Raw genomic sequence first — 529 nt, forward strand, 5'->3', positions numbered from 1 at the left:
CTCTTCATCCCATTAGGAGAGCCCGTAGATACAGAGAGGAATCAATGCTTGGACATGCACAAGGCTTCCTTGATTCCGATCTACGACTGTTTATGGTGCCGTCCACTTCACGGACAAAGCCCTTGGTGCGCTGACCAGCCGCCTGTCCCGCGACCCCCGACCGCCCGCCACTACCCCAGAAAACACCCGGCTTGCTGTGGGCAGGGTTGGGTATTCACTCCCCCGGGCTCCGAGCCATGGGCATAGAAACATAAAAACATAGAAAATAGGTGCAGGAGGAAGCCACTCGGCCCTTCGAGCCAGCACCGCCATTCATTGTGATCATAGCTGATCGTCACCAATCGATAATCCGTTGCTGCCTTCTCCCCATATCCCTTGACTCCACTAGCCCCTAGAGCTCTATCTAACTCTCTCTTAAATCCATCCAGTGACTTGGCCTCCACTACCCTCTGTGGCAGGGAATTCCACAAATTCACAACTCTCTGTGAAAAGTTTCTCACCTCAGTCTTAAACGACCTCCCCTTTATTC

At 52.9% G+C, this 529-nt stretch overlaps 1 protein-coding gene across 1 annotated transcript in view; it reads left to right on the forward strand.

The window, feature by feature from the left end:
- The window catches only part of LOC116989897 (histone H3-like centromeric protein A), a 98,462-nt gene extending 98,434 nt beyond the window's left edge, over window positions 1–28 (forward strand). The window contains exon 4 of the mRNA XM_033047452.1: window positions 17–28. Within this exon, the coding sequence (XP_032903343.1) occupies window positions 17–28 (12 nt within the window). The remainder of the gene's footprint in view (window positions 1–16) is intronic.
- Window positions 29–529: the final 501 nt, after the last annotated feature.

This window comes from Amblyraja radiata, chromosome 30, assembly GCF_010909765.2.
Source record: "Amblyraja radiata isolate CabotCenter1 chromosome 30, sAmbRad1.1.pri, whole genome shotgun sequence".
NCBI lineage: Eukaryota > Metazoa > Chordata > Chondrichthyes > Rajiformes > Rajidae > Amblyraja > Amblyraja radiata.